The sequence below is a fragment of the Mus pahari genome, chromosome 14 (assembly GCF_900095145.1).
Source record: "Mus pahari chromosome 14, PAHARI_EIJ_v1.1, whole genome shotgun sequence".
Classification (NCBI taxonomy): domain Eukaryota; kingdom Metazoa; phylum Chordata; class Mammalia; order Rodentia; family Muridae; genus Mus; species Mus pahari.
The window spans coordinates 53,771,754-53,792,303 of NC_034603.1; the positions used below are offsets into that span (position 1 = coordinate 53,771,754).

Below are 20,550 nucleotides of genomic sequence, written 5' to 3' on the forward strand. Positions count from 1 at the left end.
CACACACACACACACACACACACACACACACTTAGTCCATGGTGTTTCTAACACAGCAATATCTTTACACTTTACTCTCTTTCAGTTTAGCTTGCCAATTGACTGTCCAGTAACTACAGCATGTCACCCAAAGAAAATGCTCAATAAACAACTTAGGTGAACCTAATAAATCAACCAAGTTCAAATCAATGACTGATCAGGAAGGAGAATAAAGAAAGGCAAAACCAAAAACCAACCAAATGATGAGGACAACAAAACCCCCACAACTACAAATGCATAGGCCCAAGTTTTCAACAAAAGACTATCCAGGTGATGAGTAAGATGACAAGAGAGCAGGAGGGAGGAGTGGTGCACTAAAGCACACCAACTCAGCCTGGAGGGTTTTGCTGTGAGCCGCATTGGCCTTTCGCCTTCCTTCTTTTACTTCCTTCCCTTTTCCTATCTTCTCCCCCAATCACTCTCTCTCTTCCTCATTTTCGGTTTCACTAAGCAAATCCTTAGGTCTACAGCTTTTCTGTTCTCATTGCAGGTGACACTCAAAGAACACATGTACACAGATCAAGTGATTCCCTCTTGCCGACTGGACACACAATCCAGTTGTTCACTCTCTCAAACAGCTTAAAGGAAACTACTGAGACCTGTCTCTCGGTTTTTCAAGCCTACTACACAAGGGAAAAAAAAACCCACAAGGTATTTCTGAGTTATTTTTATAGATCATAAAAAGTAAATACTAGTGGTATACAGAGACTAGCTGACACAATGATAGAGACAATTTACCAACTGGTGTTCACATTGCTTGGATTCATTAGTGTTCGAGGCAAGTTTTTGAAAAGTCACATCTCACAAATTAAAAGAATACTTTGGAATGCCTGTGTCTTATCTGGACATTGTCATTTCACTTTTTCAAGCTTCTTAAAAACCAGTATGCCACTAGGGAGGCAATAAGTTAGAATCCTGTATTTGTTCAACGTCCATAGCTTTTATGCAGCACCAGATGTTCAGTACATTAATAACGCACTAACGCAGAGTCTCTTTTTGAAACTTTAGAAAGTGCAAATTGCATTAAGACCTCTTTGCCCTCGTTAGCGGTATTGTTACAGTCCCAGCCTTTTGGAAATGTTTTTTGGCTTGTGTTTCTCTCCCTGTATTGCCATGGACTCACTTTAATAGCCAGTACTCAAGTCCTAATGCATTTAATGGTCCTGCCTAAATAGACTATTTCACATAATCCTATTCATATCATTTGTTTCAAAGGTAAAATATAATCATATTTTTCCATCAGAAGATGATTCTTTGACACTCATTTTGAAAGGTATTAATATATGAGAAATACTTTCTTTTTTCAATTGATATATATCTATGGGTGGTATGTTAGAAATAAGAGTATTTTAAATACTAATAAAATTGAAAAAATTAATAGTGTTTTTAATAAAATGTTTAGTTACTATAAAATGAGTACAGCCTTAATTTTTCAGTATTCAAATGTGAAATATAAAGACTCCAGTCATTTTTATGTAAGCATCTCCCCATGTGGTTATATTTGACTTAGAATTGTTTTACTTCAACATTTCAGGATTAAATGTTGATGAATGCTCATACAGTCAGTAGTATACTTGGAGAAAGAATATGAGCAAATACTACCCTGAAGTGAATATAAGATTCTCTGCAGTTTTTGGCAATCTAAACAGAAACAAAAAATCCTGAAAAAGTCTGAAAAAAAATTCTTCTTATTAATGCATTAAAAGACCAAGGAGTCTGAAGATGTTAGAACTGTACTTCTAAGAACAACTGATTTTATACTCTCTCGCAGATATAAAGGAAAGCATAATATTTATAACATTAACTTAAAAAAACAAATAATATTTAAGAAGTAACTCATATATTTCTTAGGACAATTTATTTAATTGAAATTTCTTGAACAGAAATCTGGAACCTATAGCTATTCATGCATGGAAGAAACTTAACTCTTTGAAAAATGGATTCTGAACTTTTGTTGAATCATCTATATATGCAGTAAACATATGATTAAAATGTATGTATTTGACCATTTTTTGTTATTTTAAGAAGTGATGGCTTAGAAAATGTCGGATAAAATCTAGATGAATAAATTTATTTGCACAAAAATGAACTGTATGTTTGATTTTGTGAGGAGATTAAGTTGAGGCTAAAAAAAAAATCAGCTACTTATCTATAGTCCTGTACAAAGACAAGAACTAATGTTAATTAGAATAAAACAGTTCAGTTACATTGTGAGAAATAACAGACTATAGGTGAAGAAAATCAAATGAGTGAGAAATAAATACTGCAACGTTTCCTAAGTTAGTACTGTCAGATACTGTTTGGCTGAATCTGCTGCAAACCTACACTATGCAGCCTAAAGGGACAATCGAGAAAAGCTTCATTTTACAATCTAGAAGACTGTAACAAAAAATACCGAAAATATCATGTGATAAAAAACAGGCGAGGAAGCATGCTGAGCATCATACAAATAGAGAAAATTGTAAGCCATAAAAGATATCAGCAAGAGAAGAGACTCAATTTCTGCAAAATAACCAGAACAAATCAGAAAATGACAGTAGCAGATTTTCACCTACTAGAACTCACATGTCACCCTAAGACTCGGGTGTTGAAGGCTCAGCTGACAGCATGTAAGGCAGTAAGGCCTAGCTGAAGCAAGCAGGTCACTCCTACTACGACCTTGAAGAGCACACTGGGCCCGAGCCCTTTTCTTTCTTGTCTTTGCTTCTCAAATGCTATGAGGTGAGCAGCTATCAGGTGCTTCTGCCAGGAGGCCTTGCCACAGGCCTAGGAACAATCTGGCAAAGTGACCACAGACGAACACCTCTGAAAGCATATTTCCTCCTTTAAAACAGTCTCTCAGGTATTTCACCACAATGATACAAAGCAAATACACACCAATAATTATCTTGAATACAAATGAATTCAACTCAAAAGTCATAGAAGGGGGTGCATAACAAATATGACCCAGGGCTCAGAATGATGGTTCATGTTTTTAATCCCACCAGTCAGGAGGCAGCAACAGGCAGCTTTCTATGAGTTCAAAGCTCTGTTAACGAGAGAGAGAGAGAGAGAGAGAGAGAGAGAGAGAGAGAGAGAGAGAGAGAGAGAGAGAGAGAAAAGCCAAGCCAGCCTTAGAAGAGACCTACCTCCCCCATAGGACATATGTAAATAAGGAAAGCATGTAGAAAGATTTCCCTCCTTTCAAGGCTCGGGGAACATTGCAGAAGATGGGGCAGAAAAAAATGTAAGTGCCACATGCAGTGAATGAATAAAAGGAACAGTATCCTCTATACACCACAGGGCTGCCACACATTTGAACTCAGTGATTTCAACAGCATGCACAAGCCACATACAAGCTCAACCCTGACCAAATTCCAGCACAGAGAGGGAAAGTGGACACAAAGTCCCGCCCTTAGCTGAGCAACTATTGGCAGCTGATAGAGGGAGAGTCAGTTTTCTCTGAGTATTGTTGCCTCTGGATAAGGTGACCATGTCCCAAAGAAAGACCACAATACCCAAATATATATGAGCAGAAAAATGACATCATGGGTTAAAACAAGGCACAAATTTAGGTGGGTAGGAAAGGGGGGGGTGTGCCTGGGAGTAGCTGGGTGGGGATGGGGGCAAATAGGATTAAAACATATTGTATGAAATTCTGATACACACACATACACACAATTACTATAAGTTACTAAACCAGAATATACTTAACTGCATTCTAAACTAGCCTTATAGCCACAGAAAAGTGTAGTCTTCATCAAGGAAAAGTCTCTCTGCAACAGAGACCATTATAGAAAACCACAACCAATCAAATGCAGAACTGCGGAGCACTCTTAATGGATACATCTACAAAGCAACTCCTGTGCCTAAGGCTTAAGGAACATTGCAGAAGAAGGGGTGGAATTATGGTAAGAGCCAGAGAATCAGGGAGCTGGTCTCCTAGGAATGTCAGAAGCGATACCCATAAGGTCTCACCAACATGAGTGCTTAATATGAGCTAACAAGGAAAACAATAGGGATGCCAAAGCCGGGGGGAAGATCACCTCAACCCTATACAAAGAACTACAAGCAACTAAAGAATACTGAGAGTGAGAGAAAGTGCACACCAACTAGTAATCCAATATCAAATGGTCAGCTCTGAAAACACAGATACAATTAAAAATCTATAGATTGAGCTGGTTATAGAAATATGCGCACACATATCAGCAATTAATGAAAAAGATGCAGTGAATTTGAAAGATAGCCAGCGGGTGAGTGTAGAAAGGTCCGAATAGAGGATGGAGAAGAGGAAAATGATGTAATTGTAATATAATCTCAAAAATAAGTTTTAAAAGAAAAACCATAAAAGTAGATTAGTGTGTGTGCGTGCGTGCGTGCGTGCATGCATGTGTGTGTGTGTGTGTGTATCCATCCATCCAAAATTAGATACATAGTAAGGATCTATGAATGTTACTCATTTGTAGAGTGCTTCTTACCATGTACAAAGCTCTGGGTTCAATCATCCGTGCTGGACAAATTGGGAATGATGGTACATGTCTATTATCCCTTACTACCTAGATGACAGAGGCAGGGGGGCTATAAATACACTGCTATTCTTGTCTACACTGTAATTTACTGTAAGTTAGAAGCTAGTGTACATGGGACACAGTCTCAAAAATAAATATATATGTATGCATATATATTATATTTAAAGATCTGAAGGAGCGACAGCTTGCAATACAATGTCAGCAGGGGACTTAAGCCTCCACAATGCACAGATCATCCAGACAGAAAATTAATGAACATTAGGCTTGAACAACACATTAGAACAAGGGAACAACAGATAAACAATATTCCATCTATTAACAGAATACACATAATTTTCAAACTCCCATGGAATAGTCCCTAGGACAAATTACATCAGGGTAAAAAAATAAACATTAGTCAATTTTAGAAGAATGGAATTAAATCAAGAAGGATCTCTCCCAGCCACAGAGATAAGAAACTGGGAATCAATAATAGGGGAAATTTTGGAAAATTCACAAATAACGTGATTTTAAGATTGCTGCTGAGCAACCAATGGGTCAAAGAAGAAAATAAAAAGTAAATTTAAAAATAAACAGGCAAACGAAAATGAAAACACAGCAAACTAAAACTTATGGGACAGAAAAAATCCTAAGAACAAACTTATAGCAATAAATATATACACAAAGAAGAAAAGGAAATCAAATAAAAGGTTGGATGTGGGGACTTAGAAGACAGTCTAATCTATAAATAACTAAACACTGCTTTTTAGGAGTATATATTTATTTGATATATTAAGTACAAGTTAGCAGAAGAAAATAATAGTGATCAGGACACAAATGATTTGGAACACTTCCAGTTAAGATTATATGTGAACTAAAACTATTTTAATAAATTAGAGTGGATGTTTCTTACAAAAACATGAATAGAGGCTAGAATCTATGATAAAGAAAATCAACAAAACAAAAACCAAGATGTTGAAAAGGTAAACAAAATAAGTAAAACTTTAGATTGATTAATTTATAAAGAGAAAAGACTCAAAACCAGAGGTAAAATTGGTGGCATCATCAAGGGTTGCAAGAGACTACTGCCTACAGTTAGGTGTCTAGAAGAAATGGACAACCTCCTAGACACACTTAATACACTCGCACTGAACTATGAAGACCGGAACAAATCTGAGCAGATAGATTTATACCTAGTCAGTCTTCTTATTAATAGAAGACTAATAGAAGACTTCTTATTACTAGAAGACTGACTAGGTAAAAACCATGTTCTATCAAAAGGAAAGCCAGGCTGTTCACTAGATTCATTGCTGAACTTGATCAAATATTCAAAAGTAAATTAATGCTAATCCTTCATAAAAGAGTTAGGGAGTTCTTGTTAAGTCTTAACAAAACAGCATTACCCTGATATCAAAGCCAAATACAGGAAAAGTACAGATGAATATCACTAATAAACATAAAAGTAAAACTCCTGGACAAAATATTACAACCCAAGTTCAAGCCACCAAAATTATAGAAGTACACATATTCATAGATAGGATACATCATTTTAACAGATGGAAGGGCAAATATAACCACATGACCATCTTATTAGATAAGGAAAACACATCCGACAAAATTCAACACCCTTTCAAGAAACAAGTTCTTGTCAAAATAGACATGGAAGGAATTCATCACCACATAGTAAAGCACATCTATGGTAAAACCATGACTAGAATATAGGTGACAGAATTGAAAGCCTTCTGGTACTTTCTGGAACAACATGAGGTTTCCATTCTTATCACATGTCACATTTATTCAGCACTGTACTGCAAGTCCTTGCCAGGGCATTTAGTCAGGAAAAAGAAACAAAAGACATCTAAAGACATATTCTTCAAAGGAAGAACTGAAGTTGTTACTATTTGCTAAGAACATAAAGTAATACATAGAAAACTCTAATACCACCACCAAACCAAATGCTAAAAAGTAATAAAAAAAATGCAACGTTGCAGGATACAAAATCAACTTGTAGAAATTTGTAGTATAGGGCTGAAAGGCAGGCAGAGGCAAAGTTTGGCAGCCTAACATGTACAAAGACTTGGGTTCTAGCCCATACACACAATGAAAGAAAAACATCTGTGGTGTTTCTGTATGCTAACAATGATCTATTAAAATGAAAGGAAGGAAACAAAGGCACTTTTTACTGACTGAAGAGACAACTCATAGATTTGGAAGGAAAAAGTTATATTCATTAACAGCTTAATAATCAAAATATATAACCAACAGCAACAAAACAAAGAGAAGTAAAGAGGGAGGGAAGAGGAAGGAAAGGAAACAAGAGAAGAAAATTTAAAAGATGAGGGGGAAAAAAAGAATTTGAGAAAGAGAAAAGAAGAGGGAAAGAAATCAAGCAAACAACTGGAGACCATCAATAGACCCAGACTGGTGAGACAACCCTCAGGGAAGAGAGCTGGGGGATGGAAGATGAGGGTCATAGGACCTGGTTCCTGCTTCAGAGTCTTGGTTGGGTGGAGAGCAGGTTAGACTCAGGCTGGGGACAGCATACAACCAGAGCTTCAGTAGGTGGGGAGATGAGGCCCTGGTGTCATAAAGTTTTAGGGAAGTTCCAAGCAACCTGGGTGAGAAGTGCCAGGAACAAAGGTTCAATCTTAGAGGGCCACGGCTACCCCTTAACCAAGTGTGGTGGTTTGAATATGCTTGGCCCAGGGAGTGGCACTATTAGGAGGTGTGGTCTTGTTGGAGGAAGTGTGTCACTGTAAGGGTGGGCTTTGAGATTTTCTTCCTAAATACCTGGAAATCAGTTTTCTAACGTTTGCCTTCAGAACAGATGTAGAATCTCAACTCCTTCAGTGGCATGCCTGCCTAGATCTTGCCATGCTTCCTGCCATGATAAGAATAGACTGAACCTCGGAATCTGTAAGTTAGCCTCAATTAAATGTTTTCCTTTATAAGAGTTGCTTTAGTCATGGTATCTCTTTACAGAAATAGAAACCCTAACTAAGACACCAAGTTTTTTGAGTTATCTACCAAAATGTGATGTTTTCACCAACTATTTTCTAGTGACCAGAGGAAAGAACAAGTGTGCAAAAGTCCATGGTTAGATAGCAGATGAGTTCAACAACTATATTTGCCTAACCTCTAATTGTACAATCACCATATCACAACCTTAAGGTCCCAACACCATACAGATTTCTTCTACTTAATACAGAAGAAGTAGTGTTCTAGCTACAGAAACTTCAAACATCTAAATAAAAATAATAAAACTTGGATGTAGTGATTTAGTTTCTCCTTTAGATTAGCTTTAAAATCAAACATCAAACATCAAACGAGCAGCATTGCAAATTTCTCAACATAAAAACTTAACACAAAATAATACTTATAAAAACTCTTAATAGAGACTGAACAGAAAAACTGCACTTTATCCTTTATCTAACATTCAGTGGTGAATGAAAAGATATTCAAGGAAAACGGGTCATGCAACTAACTTAGTCATAAAAATGTAAAGGAACATCAAAGTCTGTAACAAAAAGAAAAAGATCCAAGCTTCTTTTGGCACCATAAAATTTATTTTCAAAATGATTCAATGGAATCTTTCCATCTATAAAAAAGAGTTTAAAGTTTTCAGCCCACTCAGTCCATAAAAATTGATCTCTCAGTGAGTTCGAAGGCAGTGGTACTACCAAGTTAAACAATAGAGTCAAATCAAATTTATCTTGGAGGAAGAATGACATTCTTCACAAAACTTACAATTTCTAGTAACTTTGGCAAGCTCTAAAAGCAACATGGAGGGGAAGAATTTAAAGTAATGCCCTTACCTTAACTCTTACACAAGTAATCCATCTTAGAATACAGGGGGAAAATTTTTACCATTGAAACATCTGCTTTGAAAGCGTTAGACTTCCTTCTATGTTTCTTTTATGAATTTATGCATCTCCTTTCCAGTATTCCCATCTTCTGTTCACAAAAGCTAAGTAAAACTGTAACTATAAAAAAATTTCTGTGGACAGAGTGGTGGTGGCACACACCTTTAATCTCAGCCCTCAGGAGGCAGAGGTAGGTAGATCTGAGTTCAAGAACAGCCTGGTCTACAGAGTGAATTCCAAGACAGAGAAACCCCATAAAAGACAAAACAAAATAAAATAAAACAAAACAAAAATCTCTAAACCTCTGGGCTGGAGAGATGGCAGACTAGGTCAAGACACTTTGGCATAAGCCTGGTAAGCCAAGTATTACCTCCAGAACTCATGTAGGGGGTAAAGAGAAAAAAAGACTCTACAAAAGTTAGCCTTTGAACTACACATGTATGCTGTGGTGTACATACCCATACATACAGAACACGCATATGTGTATGCACACAAAAACACACATAATATTTTTTTTTTTATTTAAAAGCATTTCCTGTGACTCTTCTGATGCTATCCTCCCTATTCCCCAAGATGCCTACAAGATGCTTAGATCAGTAAAGCATACCTTTTGGCACGTCTGTGAGGGTATTTACAGAGTCATAACTAAGGTAGGAAGACCCACCCTAAATATGGGTCATACCATCTAATAAACTAGGTGCGTAGATGGATACCAAGAAGGAGGCAGCCAACCATGACAATTCTAACATTTCTTCTGTGCTTCCTGGCTGCCACGAGGTAACCAGCTTTCCTCTGCTACAACTTTTTCTGTTTCTATACACCCAGAGACCCCAAAACAATGCAGAAGGCCAACTATGGACTGAACCCTCTGAAACCATGAACACAAATAAATCTTACCTCCTTCTAATAGTTTCTCTTAGATATAGTCATGATAGCAAAACCTTGACTAACATGTCCCCACATCCACAAGTGGAAATCTTCTGGATTTTCTTTACCATGTACCAGGTACAACAACACAGACATCTTACAGAGACGGTAACTGGCTCATGTTTTAATCTTTGTTTTTTCTTGATTCAGGGTTTCTCTATGTATTCCTGGCTGTCCTAGAGCTTGGTATATAGACCACACTGGTCTACAACTCAGACTCCACTTGTCTCTGCCTCTCAAATGCTGGGATTAAAGGCATGTGCTACCATGCCCAGTAATACACATTTGAATCTTTAACAGGGCTTAGCAAACTCCAAAGTATGCAACCAAAAATTATTTCCTCAAAAAATTAAAAAGATATAAAATTAGAATTTTCAGAAAGTATTTCATCAAATGTTTATAAAACATGCATGCCTATTATTCCAATTAAAAGAAGAAACTATAGAGGTTTATAAGGTTTAACTGACTTACTCAAAACTGATTGGGAGCACTAGGACTTGAGTTCATGTCTGCCCATCACAACACAGAAGAGAAGAAAAGAAGTTTAAGATACGTCAAACAATGAAGAGGAAAGTTTGAGGAGGGAAACTGAAAACCTACAAACGACTCATTAAGGAGATAGTGGGTATTTGCCAAGTGTTCGTTAGGTGAGTGTTACATGTCTGCATAAATTCTATAAATAAGCATTTTAAAACAATTAAAACTTGTAAATCAGATATAATGGCACATGAATATTATTGGGGGACTATGGAGGCTAATGTAGGAAGATTACCAAGTCTAAAGTAAAAAGAAAGAAAGAAAGAAAGAAAGAAAGAAAGAAAGAAAGAAAGAAAGAAAGAAAGAAAGAAAGAAAGAAAGAAAGGTGAGATAAAGGAAGTTTTTTTTAAATTTTTTTTTATTATTATTTTCTTTATTTACATTTCAAATGCTATCCCGAAAGTTCCCTATACCCCCTTCCCCCTGCTCCCCTACCCACCCACTCCCACTACTTGGCCCAGGCGTTCCCTTGTGCTGGGTCATATAAAGTTTGCAAGACCAAGGGGCCTCTCTGAAACTAAGCAAAAGACACATACAGAGAACTGCCACTGAGCTGTATTTAGTAGGGCACTAAACTAAAACCATAAGCTGACAGGAACAACTGAAAGATGATTGTGAGACAAATGTAGACTGAAAGCAAGAAGCTCTCGGGGGCTAGAGTCTGGGAAGGCTCTCTCACTCTTGAAGCTATTCCTTCCAGGAACCCCACAGCTCTGAAAATAAAGAGCCAAGAAAAACCTTCCTGTTCCTGGCAAGAAAAGGGGAAAGTAACCATTTTAAAATAGGCTCAAAGCATCCCCCAAAACTAAGGGTGGTCCACTAGTAAGAAAGACTTTATAAAAGCTTCACCCAGCACGAGGGAAGGAAAATTACCTCAAGTCCAGCTTCCTCCAGACTTCCTGTGTCATCTAATGAGATCAGTGAAAACACTGAAACACTTGGAAGGTTATAGCACGGGATCATGGTCCAAGTAAATGACACAATGAACGGTCAGATGACGCTCCTCTTCCCTATGTCCATGTTCCTATGCCCAACACTGCAACTGGGCTCCAGTGAAACAGCTCTGAACTACTGCCACAAGACTGACTCTTAAGAGTCCATGTTAGAACTGGAGAAGTGGTTCCCTGGGAGTGTACATACATGGGACCCTGGATCAAGGGACTTTATAGAGAAACTCAGGTCCTTATAAGAATTAAAAATTTGCCAGGAGACAGAGGCAGGTAGATCTCTCAGAATTTGAGGCCAGCTTGATCTATGAGGAAAATTTCAGGGCTACATGATGGGACCTATCTCAAAAACAAATGAACAAACAAACAAACAAACCTTCAAACCCCTCAAAAACAAAAAACAAAAAACAAAGCAAAACATAAAGAATTTAAAAGCACTGGCACAAATAAGTACTTAAGTAAATTTAATAGGCAGTGTAAGTTAATTTAGTCGGTAATTATTCTGATTTCTAGAACAGTAATATACAAGTGGGACAGAACAAAGCTAGTTGAATCGAAGCCTTTGTATATTACTGATAATAATTTAATTAGTGTTAATATAAACTATATTATTAAATTTTAAGGTGATACAGTCACATGCACATGTGCCTGAGTGTGCATACACACACACACACACACACACACACACACACACACACACACACACTCTAATAAAACAAAACAAAACAAACACCAAAGGTTTAGACAGGTGGTAGTGACACATGCCTTCAATACTAGTGTTTGGGAGGCAGAAGTAGGCAGATCTCTGTGACTTCGAGGCAAGCCTGGTCTACAGAGAGAACTCAAGGATGACCAGAGGGATACATAGTGAGACCCTATCTTTAAAGATTTATTTATTTATTATATGTAAGTACACTGTAGCTGTCTTCAGACACTCCAGAAGAGGGTGTCAGATCTTGTTATGGATGGTTATGAGCCACCATGTGGTTGCTGGGATTTGAACTCTGGACCTTCGGAAGAGCACTCGGGTGCTCTTACCCACTGAGCCATCTCACCAGCCCGTGAGACCTTATCTTAAGAAAACAAACAACCCCAAAATAAAACAAGCAAGCAAACCAAGCCAAGGGTTTGAGAATGGGTACATGCCCACTATCCCAGCATCCGGGAAGCTGAGTCCCAGGCTGCCCTAAGAACAGACGATCTACACAGACAGTTGCAACTGATCAGAACTACACAAAGAAAGCTAGTCTTAAATAAACAAACAACAAAGAAACAAAGCCAAGGGAATCAAAATGGCTCATTAGAAAAATTTACTTGGCCTGCCAGGGTTGGTGTCTTCCTTTGATCCCAGCACTCAGGAGGGAGAGGGAGGTGGATCTCTGAGTTTTAGGACAGCTAGCTAGTACTACACAGAGAAACCCTGTCTCAAACAAACAAACAAACATAGTAAGAAAAGTTTAGCTGGAACACTAGAATAGCTAGTTAACATTCTACTACAAGGAACTCGGCAAACATGCTAAGTCAAGAATCCAAACATATAAGGCCACATGCTATATATTTACATTTATATGAAAAAGAAGGCAGTTCTGTTAAGACAGAAAATAGGAGAGTATTACAGGGAATAGAACATAAAATTAGATATGATAATGATAGTAAGGGATTTCTTTTTATAGTAAGAAAAAATATTTTGTGATAGTGGTGATGGCTCACAATTTTGTGACTGTATTAGTAATTACTGAATCCTACACTTTATTTTTCAGATTTATTTTTATGTGTAGGAATGTTTTCCCTGCATGTACATCTATGAACCATGTGTCTGGTGTTCATGGAGGTCAGAAGGTATTAGATCCTCTGGAACTTGAGTTATAAATGTTGGGAGCCACCGTGTGGGTACTGGAAGCTGAACCTAGATCTCTGCAAAAACAATAGGTTCTCTTAACCACTGAGCCATAGCTCCAGCCTCAAAGACTTATTTTTACATTTATTTGTTTGTGCCTGCATAAGTTTATGTGCACCACATGCATGCAAATGCCTGAAGAGGACAGAGAATCATATTCCCCTGATATAGGTGCTGGGAATGGAACGCAGGTCTTTTAAAACAGCAGTAAGCACTTTAACCATTGAACTACCACTTCAGCCCAGAATTCTATGCTTTAAACAAGTGAATTATATGGTTGGGACTTACATTGTAAAAGAACATTTTTAAAAAAGACTCTATTAGCTACTTTGTGCAGCTGTGATCAAAATGGCTGAAAGGACGGTTTAAAAAGAATTATTTTGGAGTATAGTTTATAGTTTCAGGAGGTTTAATCCATGTCTGCCTGGTCTCATGCACTCGGGCAGAACATCACGGCAACAGGAATGTGTGGCATGAGAGCTGAAAGGAAACAGAGACAGGGAGAGAGGAACCTACTAGGCCCCACCTCCTAATGTTTCATAAACCCACAATTGCTTCTCCAACTGGAGACCAACTGTTCACGACATGTGCCTTTGGGGGAATTTCACTTGAGGATCATAACATTCCTCTCCCATTCCTCAAAGGCTCATGGCTATGTCATAATGCAAAATGCAATTAGTTCATCCCCAAGGGACTGCAGAGTCTTAACAGTTCCAACATTGTTCAAAAATTCAAATTCAGTTTCCCTTGAGAGTCAGGTCAAACTCTTAGCTACAAGTGCTTATACAAATTTTAAAAGCCAAGTTCCGTACTATCAACATACATAATACTTAATAAATACATAATAAGTTAAAATTCATACTACAAATGGAAGGAATCTGGACATAGGAAGAAAGAATGTGACTCAAACAGGAACATGAAACCTAGCAAGGCAAATGTTAAAATTTGTAGTTCTATGTCTTGTACTTGATATGGCCACCCGCTAGGGCGGGTTACTCTCATGGCTATCTCTGGAAAATATTTTTGTTCTTTGAATCTCCTAAAATCCTGGAGTTTCTGCTATAGCTTAGATTTCACACTCTTATCTGCACATATTTCCTCAGAGATTGTTCAAGGGATCCAACTCTATTGACATTTGCCTTACTTTCTAGGAATTATTTTGAAAGATAGGTGGGTAGAAGAGGTCAGATAGGGGCTGGTGAGATGGCTCAGTGGGTAAGAGCACCCGACTGCTCTTCTGAAGGTCCGGAGTTCAAATCCCAGCAACCACATGGTGGCTCATAACCATCTGTAACAAGATCTGATACCCTCTTCTGGAGTGTCTGAAGACAGCTACAGTGTACTTACATATAATAAATAAATCTTAAAAAAAAAAAAAGAAAGAATAAATAAATCTTTAAAAAAAAAAAAAAGAAGAGGTCAGATATAGTGGCTCATGTCTATAATCCTAGCATCTGGGAGACAAAGGCAAGAGGATCACAAGCTCGAGGCCAACTTGGGCAAAAACCTGTCTCAAAGGACGTAGTAGGGCCTCACTAGACACTTGCCTACCACAAGTGCCTGGGGTCAATTACCAGCACCACAAGAAAAAGAGAAACAAGTACAGAAGCCTTCATGACAAAAGGGACTCCAGCTGGCCTGAGCATGGCAAACATGGCTCTGGCAGGCCTTGCCCTTCTTCCTGATTCTTTCTACCTTGCTAAAAACCACATTTCTAAAGCTGGCCACCAGGGTCTATTCCCTTATTTGTTACTTCCTCCTACTGTGGCCACCTACCAAGTTCCAGGTATTAAAGTATTTAAGTCCAACAATTAAAAGCCCACTTTGGCTCACCTAATTAACATGCCCAATTAAAATTAAATACCTAAATTAAATATCCCTAACTCCCCTTGTGCCTTTATAAACTGCCATTTGCCTAAAGGCCCTGTCTGTCTCTTCTCTATCCAGAGGCAGTCCTTTGTCCCATTTTGGAACAAATACTTCTACCCTGTCTCCATAATTCCCTTGCACTTCTCCCTCATCCTCTATCTTCTGTCTTTGTCTCTTATTTCTGCACTTTGTCCCTCTGGGGCAAATAAATTTTTGTGCTGAGAACTTGGTCTTGGGGGTGTCCTGAGCCAATACTGACTCTTACAATGACCCTGCACTCTTGTATTTTGTAATCCTTCAAAATGAGTATCAAATCGGCAGCCGCAGTATCTGTTACCAGGTCAAGCAGCAGCTGCCCCTAAGGACCATGAGAGCAGTGGCCTCTGAGAAGCCATGTGGCTTAGCAGAGAAGATGCTTCCTCAGGCAGCTCTTTCCTGAGTGGTGCGCTATCTTCTCAAGAGAAAGTTTTTCAGATGAGTTGAAATTTCTACTTCCTGGACCCTAGCTACTTTTAGCCTGGTTTACAGTGGGAATCAAGTATCATGCTCTCTTTTCATGAATTTAAATGTGTTCATTTTCTGACCAAACTGAGTATTATTCAAATCTTTCTACTATCTAAAGATCCCAGGAATAAAAATGCCATAGCCTGAAAGCAATTCTGTCTTGAAAATTTTTTCACCAAATTAATTTCTCCATTGTTGTTATAATCAGACAGTCTCAGGATGTGAAAAAATGTTTAAAAATCTTAAACACAATTTAAAAGGTCTCTAGGACAATTCCCAACAGAGGTTCTGCAGCCATTTCTGCCTATTTCTATTAGGTATTCTGATCTTCTACGCTCCTTCTGGAATTTGAAGCTACTTGCAAATGTTTCCTACAAATCAACTTCAGAAGATAAAGAACCACATGATCAGATTCAGTCAAAGCAAAAACCTGGATCTCTGACAGTACTTTTCTATATTAGTTATTTTTATGAAGCCATGACTCAAGTACCTGCGAAGGTGTAAAAGGAGGACTATTTCTTATAGCTCATGGTTCAACAGGCTGCCTGGCTTCCTGTGCACATGCCCCAGCATGACCTCCTTCCTCCAGCTAAGCTCCACTTCCCAAAGGCCTCTGGAAATATTCCTAGTGACTGGAAAATGGGCTCAGCACATGAGCCTGCAACAGACACTTCCATTCAAACTGTAAGAAGAGATTGACATATATAAAAAAAAAATTTAAGGGGAAAGTAATTAGTAGGCTTTCTATATTTTAAAAAAATTCAAAGTTTTGATAAAAAAAACTAATAGTGATCAAAACAAGTAGTTAGGGAATTAGCTTAAGTTTATGAGTTAATGAAGCATATTTTGTCCTGACAGAAGGAATATCTATCTTTGCTTAAAACACAAGCATTGCTATGAATATGACACCAAAATCTCAAAGTTTCTTGAATTCTTACTTTACAAACCTAAAGATGAATTAATTTTTAGCATATTATTTAGCTTTCTAAACAGAAAAAAATAACACATAGTGTGGGCCAACTGTAACTATATGGCACAAAAAAATGCATTTAAAAGTAAAATATACAAGTGCAATTGAATTTTAATCAATATTTATAAGCTTAACTTTGATTTTTATTTATTTGGGAATTGTTATTTATGATGTATGTCAACTTGCCTAGGCCATGAGAAGCCCAGGCATCTCTGCATGTTTCTGAGATGCTGTATCCCAGAAATTAGTATTTAACTCGTGAAGCCTTGTAATGCAAAAGGTCTTCCTAAAAGTAAGTTGGAAGCACTTACTTTTTAACTACAGTGTAGGGCCATCATTTCTCTCTAGGCCCTTCCTCTTCCTGTTCTATATCTGTGAAAAACTTTACTATTTTTACTATAGTCTTATATGTGTCTTACATGTTAAAATGTGTGACATTTTTAGAATTTTCAGTGGTCAGGAAATAAAGGGGAAGTACATGAAAGAGTCTATTTATGATAAAAAAAAATCAACATTAATGGTAGTCAAATAACCTTTTAAAAACGAGTAAGGAAAAATTGCTTAGAAATATAGGGTGCATTTAAATATGGCTAAGATGGAAAACAGCAGCAGTCATGCTAGCAGCACATCTGTAGTAAGACGCAGCTGGGCTGGTAGAGCAAATGGGATGATGCAGCCACTGCCTTCCTTCCATGGAAAACTAATACAGTACCATCCTCACGGCTCCCGACCTCTCCACTGTTCACAATGTGATTAAACAGGATTTATAACTGAGTCACAAGATAAAAGACCAGAATAATGCCTTATCCAATTGTGTCATAGTTATGGAATGGTGTTTAGTATTAGTATGTTAAGAACATTCTGAAAAGCTGTCAGCAATAGATATTATAATCCCTAATTAGAAACACTGGCCATTTAAAAATCTTTAATACTATGACTTCAATTCTTCCTCATATTTTGCTCACTAAACCCCCGCTTGTCTCTGATTGCACTGTTCAAACACTGCATTTCATGAAGTAGGAGACTGCTGGGAGTATAAACTACAAAACTGACCTACCTAAAAATGAGGTATGTCAACATGTATACAAGCCTCAGTATTAGTTTTAAGGCTCACTTTGTACTACATCTACATGTATAAATTATAATATCCAAAAGCTATTATTTTTTGTTATTTATCAATACTGAGATATTAGCTATTTTAATGAAGGATAAGATGTATTAGTTCATACACATTTTAAAAAAGAAACTTAATTTCTTAAGACTTATCTTACTTTTTATTACATTTATGTGTGGGAATGTATACATGACTGTAGATGTCTGTGGCCATAAAAGGATGCCAGATTCCTTGGAGTTGAAATTACAGGTGAGTGTAAGCTGTCAGATATGAGTGCTCTCCAAAAGCAATACATGCTCTTAAACTCTCAGCCACCTTTCCAGCCCAGTCTGCATACTTTTCTAGAAGTGATAGGTATCCCTGTATTGTTGGTTTCACTATTTAATGTTAGTAAGGTGTATAAATGTGCCATGTTCCTAGGTAAGAAAACCTTAAATTCCTTCCAGAAAAGCACATTGTAATGAAGCTTACAATATAACATTGTTATATTTGGGCTGCCATTTTACAATTTGAAAAAACTTTCTTAAGATATAATTTAAGTCAGGCAGTGGTGGCACATGCTTTTAATATCAGCATTTGGAAGGCAGAGGCAGGNGGATCTCTGTGAGTTTGAGGTCAGTCTGGTCTACAGAGTAAGTTCCAAGACAGCCAAAATTACAAACCCAAAGAAGATATAATTTACATATTAGAAAATACATTCATATTAAATTTAGTGAGTTTTGACAAAAGGCACTTAAAATGACCTATCATAGTTGCAATACAAGGCATTTGCAGCCCCGCCCCCTGTACTGTTTCTGTAAGTTTCTACGGTGAAGCCTGAGTCACCACTACCTCAGAATGTGATTGTGTCTTTGGACACTAAGCCACTTACAATGAGTTCTTCAGGGTGGATCCTACTCAATTTAACTGATATTAATTTGAACACTAAGAAATACCAGGGACATTAAAGCACAAGGTAAGTTCTGTGTAAGAACCCAGCAAAAGGGTAGCCACCACAAGTCTAGGACAGACATTTCTGAATAAAATATACTGGCCAATACCTGCCTGAGATTGGGTTTCAAGTCTCCCAAGCAAAAAGAAAATATATTTCTGCTGTTTAAGTCATCCCATACGTGGTATTTTGTGGTACTAAAGCTGGAAAAGAATACATTACTCTGTGTAGTCATTTCCACTATTAGAAAAGGGTTCTATAAGTTATGGGCTACATCCATGCTGCAAATGATAGAAGAGTGGTCAAAAGACTGGTGCCCTCTTCTGCCTTCCTTGGGCACCAAGCACACATGCAATATACATGCAAACAACACATTCATACAAATAAAATAAATCTAAAAAGTTACTGAAAATATACATGAGATGAAACAAGAAGGAAATCACTGCATGTTAGTACAAAAGAAAAAACTATCAATGATTGAGCAAATAGTGATGGGCAAGAGAAAACAGAAAAGGCAGAAGCAACTGGGTGTGGTGGCAGGCGTGGTGGCACACGCCTTTACTCATACTCACAGGTTAGAGAGACAGAGGTAGGTAGACCTATGTGAGTATGAGGCTAGCCTGGTCTACAGAGTTCAGGATAGCCAGGGATACAAAGACTGCTTCTCAGGAAAAAATAAAACAAAACAAAACACAGATCTCCTTCCTTAATAGTAAATGCTTTATGTATAAACAGAGTAAACTTTTCAACCAAAGAGCAGACATTGAAAGGGTTTGTCTTAAACCACCATGGTTCAACTGCACAGTGAGGACAAAGGATCAATGTTAGATCAAGAGACTTAAAGGCTGAAAGCCCAGGCTGTAGCTCAACAGAACAGTATTTGCCTAGCATGTACAAAGCTCTGGGACTTCCCTTCCCCCCAGCATAATGAAGATGTGGAGAGGAGGAGAAAGGATTACAATTACTTCTGGCCACAGGCATGAAGTAAAATAATAGGCACAAAAGACGCTTAGATTCACTTACTCAAGTCAAAAAGCATACCTCTCTCTCCTTCACCTATGAAAGTTACAAACTGCCTGTAAGAATAAAAACCGCATATGAACAGTCCTCTAATATAGCTAACTTTTTTTTATAGCAAAACAAAAAAGGTCTTTTCTTTCCTAAGTTATGTTAAAATTTTAAGTGAAGCAGTAAGAAGATAACCAGGCAACAGTCATCATAAATAAAATAACACGATACTGGGGGAATTATAATTACCTTGTTGTTTCTCTAGGAAGTTTATCATGGTAATCCGATATCTTTTTAACAAAAAAAAAAAAAAAAAAAAAAAAAAACCAAAAAACAATAAACAATTCCTTACCTTGTAAGATGGCAAAAAGCACAGAATTCCTTGGCTCACAGTCTGGCACACAGATAACAGAAGCATTCCCACTTCATCCTGGAACTCAAATGTTTCAGTATGCTGAAAGGTAGCGCAGAGATTCCGACCCTTAGGGCCTGAGCCAACAGTACCAACCCAAACCTAGAAATGAATATTTTAGTGTTAGAGTTATGTCTAAATAAAACAGGAAAATTAATATTTAATTGGGAGTAATTTATAGAAAAAGATGATCAACAAACTTAGCAGAAATTTACATTGAAACTAGAAATTTTCTTTAATACCTTTAATTAATTGAGTACAATTAGGTTGGTACTGATCCAAAATCAAATTACTGTAACTTTTGAATAATACCGTAATCCTCACAGTAACTACAAAGATATAACCACCAGGAACTCCAGTTCCAAGGGATCCCAGGCTCTCTTTTAGCCTCTCCAGGCATGGGGCACACTTACACATCCAGGCAAAATACTCGCACACATGCAATTTAAAAAACTGTACATGTAACAGTTAATCTTGGTTATCTCCTTGACTAGATCTGGAATTAACTAACATACAAGGGGCTGGGCACTCCAGGGAAGGACTTGCTTGGTCAGATTATTTGAAGCAGGAAGACCCACCCTAAATATGAATGGCAACTTCTGGTGGCAGCCCAGATTAAAAAGAAAAAAAAAAACATGGTTTTTGCCTGGTTGCCTTTACTCTTGTTGGCAAGTTGATCTATCCTGTTGCTGTGGCACTCCTTCACTGATTCACTGATTAAAACCAGGTTCCCTGGGCTTCTAGTATAGACCTAAAGCCAGCAGCTCTCCAGGACCTCCTTAGGTCTTCAGCTTCAGACTGGGACTATGGAGACATGCAGCCTTGGGGACTGAGCAACTAAGATTCTCAGCCTCCCAGCGTGGCATGGTTACTGTCAGATTACCTAGACCATATCAGTAAGCCAGATTGTAAATCTCCCTTTAAAAATGTATATTCATTCTTAGCAATTTTCTCCCTTTAGAAAAACCACAACTGAGAAATGGGAACACTCCTCCATTGCTGATGGGATTGCAAGCTTGTACAACCACTCTGGAAATCAGTCTGG

The 20,550-nt window shown here is 37.7% G+C and overlaps 1 protein-coding gene across 2 annotated transcripts in view; it reads right to left on the reverse strand.

Annotated features, from left to right (window-relative positions):
• Brip1 (BRCA1 interacting protein C-terminal helicase 1) overlaps positions 1 to 20,550 on the reverse strand; it is a 137,931-nt gene that overhangs the window by 57,048 nt on the left and 60,333 nt on the right. For both annotated transcript variants that reach the window (XM_021212802.1, XM_021212801.1), the window contains exon 13: positions 19,446 to 19,607. In XM_021212802.1, coding sequence (XP_021068461.1) covers positions 19,446 to 19,607 — 162 coding nt within the window. The remainder of the gene's footprint in view (positions 1 to 19,445; positions 19,608 to 20,550) is intronic.